General features: G+C 35.0%; 1 protein-coding gene across 1 annotated transcript in view; it reads right to left on the bottom strand.

The window, feature by feature from the left end:
- The window catches only part of pno1 (partner of NOB1 homolog), a 9,288-nt gene that overhangs the window by 6,871 nt on the left and 364 nt on the right, over positions 1–2,053 (bottom strand). Inside the window, exons 2-3 of the mRNA XM_016526625.1 lie at positions 1,121–1,270; positions 935–1,018 (exon numbers count right to left, since the gene is read on the bottom strand). Coding sequence (XP_016382111.1) covers positions 935–1,018; positions 1,121–1,270 — 234 coding nt within the window. The remainder of the gene's footprint in view (positions 1–934; positions 1,019–1,120; positions 1,271–2,053) is intronic.

The raw sequence follows: 2,053 nt of genomic DNA, 5'->3' as shown, positions 1-2,053 counted from the left end.
ACGACTGCGTTCCCAAACAGCAGCATCCACCTCCGAAAGCAATGACCGCATTCATTGCGTTTCGTCTGCTCGCTCTGAGGCGCAAGTAATTATATATGAAAATTATTATATTCTCCTAGTTTTCTTAGTGAGTTATAGTGCCAGTTTATCAGGAAGTGACGATTTTGTTCTCTTTGACTCGTTGGATGGAAACGATGCTTGTTCGCAAATGTTTTATGCGATATTCCAGTTTTGCGCACAAGTTAAATTCGCAACTTTGGATGGAAACCCGGCTAGTGATACTCTCCTTCAGTCATAAATATTGTCTTTATGTTGGTTCTACATTAATCTGAAGATTGAACGTGAAATTATTGCAATATAAAAGTATATTTAAAAACTTTAATGTTAGGTGGGATTATTTGCGATTAATTTCAGAAAAAAATGTGCGATTAATTAGTTTTTTTTAATCGATTGACAGCACTAATTCACGTAGAAAACAGCTATTTTAAATTGTAATATTTCACAATTTTTACTGTATTTCTGATCAAATAAATGCAGCCCTGTTGAGCTTTTGAATGGTAATGTATTTGCACTGAAATGGCTTAAAGAATGTATTTTTACCAACCAGAGGAATCAATGAATAATTAGAATAAGCATCATCTAAATTAACATTGTAAAACATTTCTGAGTGATGAGAAACAAACTGATTAAGCGTTTACAACTGATTCATTAAAGTGACAGTAAGAACTGATCACAGAATCAAACTTAATTCTGCAACTAAGAATTAAATCAGAGCTTTTACAACATCTCTGTCTTAATGCTTTCATACTCGCAAGCGTTTTGAAATCACATCTAGTGACAGGATCTTCTGGCAAAAATATACCTACGCATATATAAAAAAATCAGTGAATAGATCACCCAGTCGTACTGAACAGAAATAACCCGTCACACTCACCTCCACCTGAAAGCCTAAAACAAACGCCTTCACAAAGTCAGCAGCTCTGGTCAGAGCGCCGATGTCTGACGTTTCTCTGCACGTCTGCAAAACAACAGCACTTCATTTGCTAGAAATGATCTGACACTACTTGAGACGATCACTTCCCACTAATTAAAATGGCCTGTAATGATTGCCAACACTTACTTTAATCTCCACGTTCCTGGTTTTGAGATTGAATCGCACTTGGAGCTGCAGATGTTCCACGATGGGGGTGAAAATCTTCATCCAGTTTTCTTTCAGAGGACTGTAACGGTGAGCGGGAACCGGCACCTTCCGCATCTCAACTGCGCCTCCCTGAAACAAACAACACAACACCACTTTCATTTCTGAGCTTCACTGCATTTAAAGGCCAGTAAACATCAGACAGGAAAGCAAGAACAGAGAGAGACTCAGTGTGGGTTTAGATAAAACACTTTTGGTCCATTTTGACCTGGAAGAGATGCATATACATTTCTAAAAACAGCATAGTTTATAGTAAGGGAATGAAACTCTACAAGTGTTTTAACACCCTCGAAAAAACACTCTATTACAATTATTTTTAAAGAGATATAGATATGTTGTTTTGTTAGAAATAAATGTAATTTTCAAAAATTTTGACTGTTAATACTGGTAATTATATGTTCTTATAAATTTAATACAACAATATTAGATTTATCATCTACACACACACACACATATATATATTGCATCAGTTTTTGATGTGTGATGTGGATAATGAGTAATTTTATATTTCAAAAAAATTCACAATTTCTTGATCCAAAAGAGATAAATGCAATAAAAACATGGCAATAACATACTAAACTTTGAACTTTTTTCTCGTTCCCTCATTAATGAGAAGTGGCTGATCAGATACAATGTGTCTTTAGCTGAAAAATGTTAAGTTATGACTGTTTTATGAAGCAACGCTTCTCCGAAATCGTACAGCGGTTCTGAATGCATTGTGAAGGTTAAAGGGTGAGTTTTTGACTTGAGAACCGATTCAAACTGACTTATAACTGAAGAATCGTTTCGAACCTGTTCGAACACTTCATTAAAAACATCCGACTCAAAAGAAGAATATATGTGTATATATATATA

The sequence above is a fragment of the Sinocyclocheilus rhinocerous genome, unplaced genomic scaffold, assembly GCF_001515625.1.
Source record: "Sinocyclocheilus rhinocerous isolate Xijiao unplaced genomic scaffold, SAMN03320098_v1.1 scaffold1813, whole genome shotgun sequence".
Lineage (NCBI taxonomy): Eukaryota > Metazoa > Chordata > Actinopteri > Cypriniformes > Cyprinidae > Sinocyclocheilus > Sinocyclocheilus rhinocerous.
Note: the sequence above shows the minus strand (reverse complement) of the source record. Positions and strands in the feature narration are given on the sequence as shown.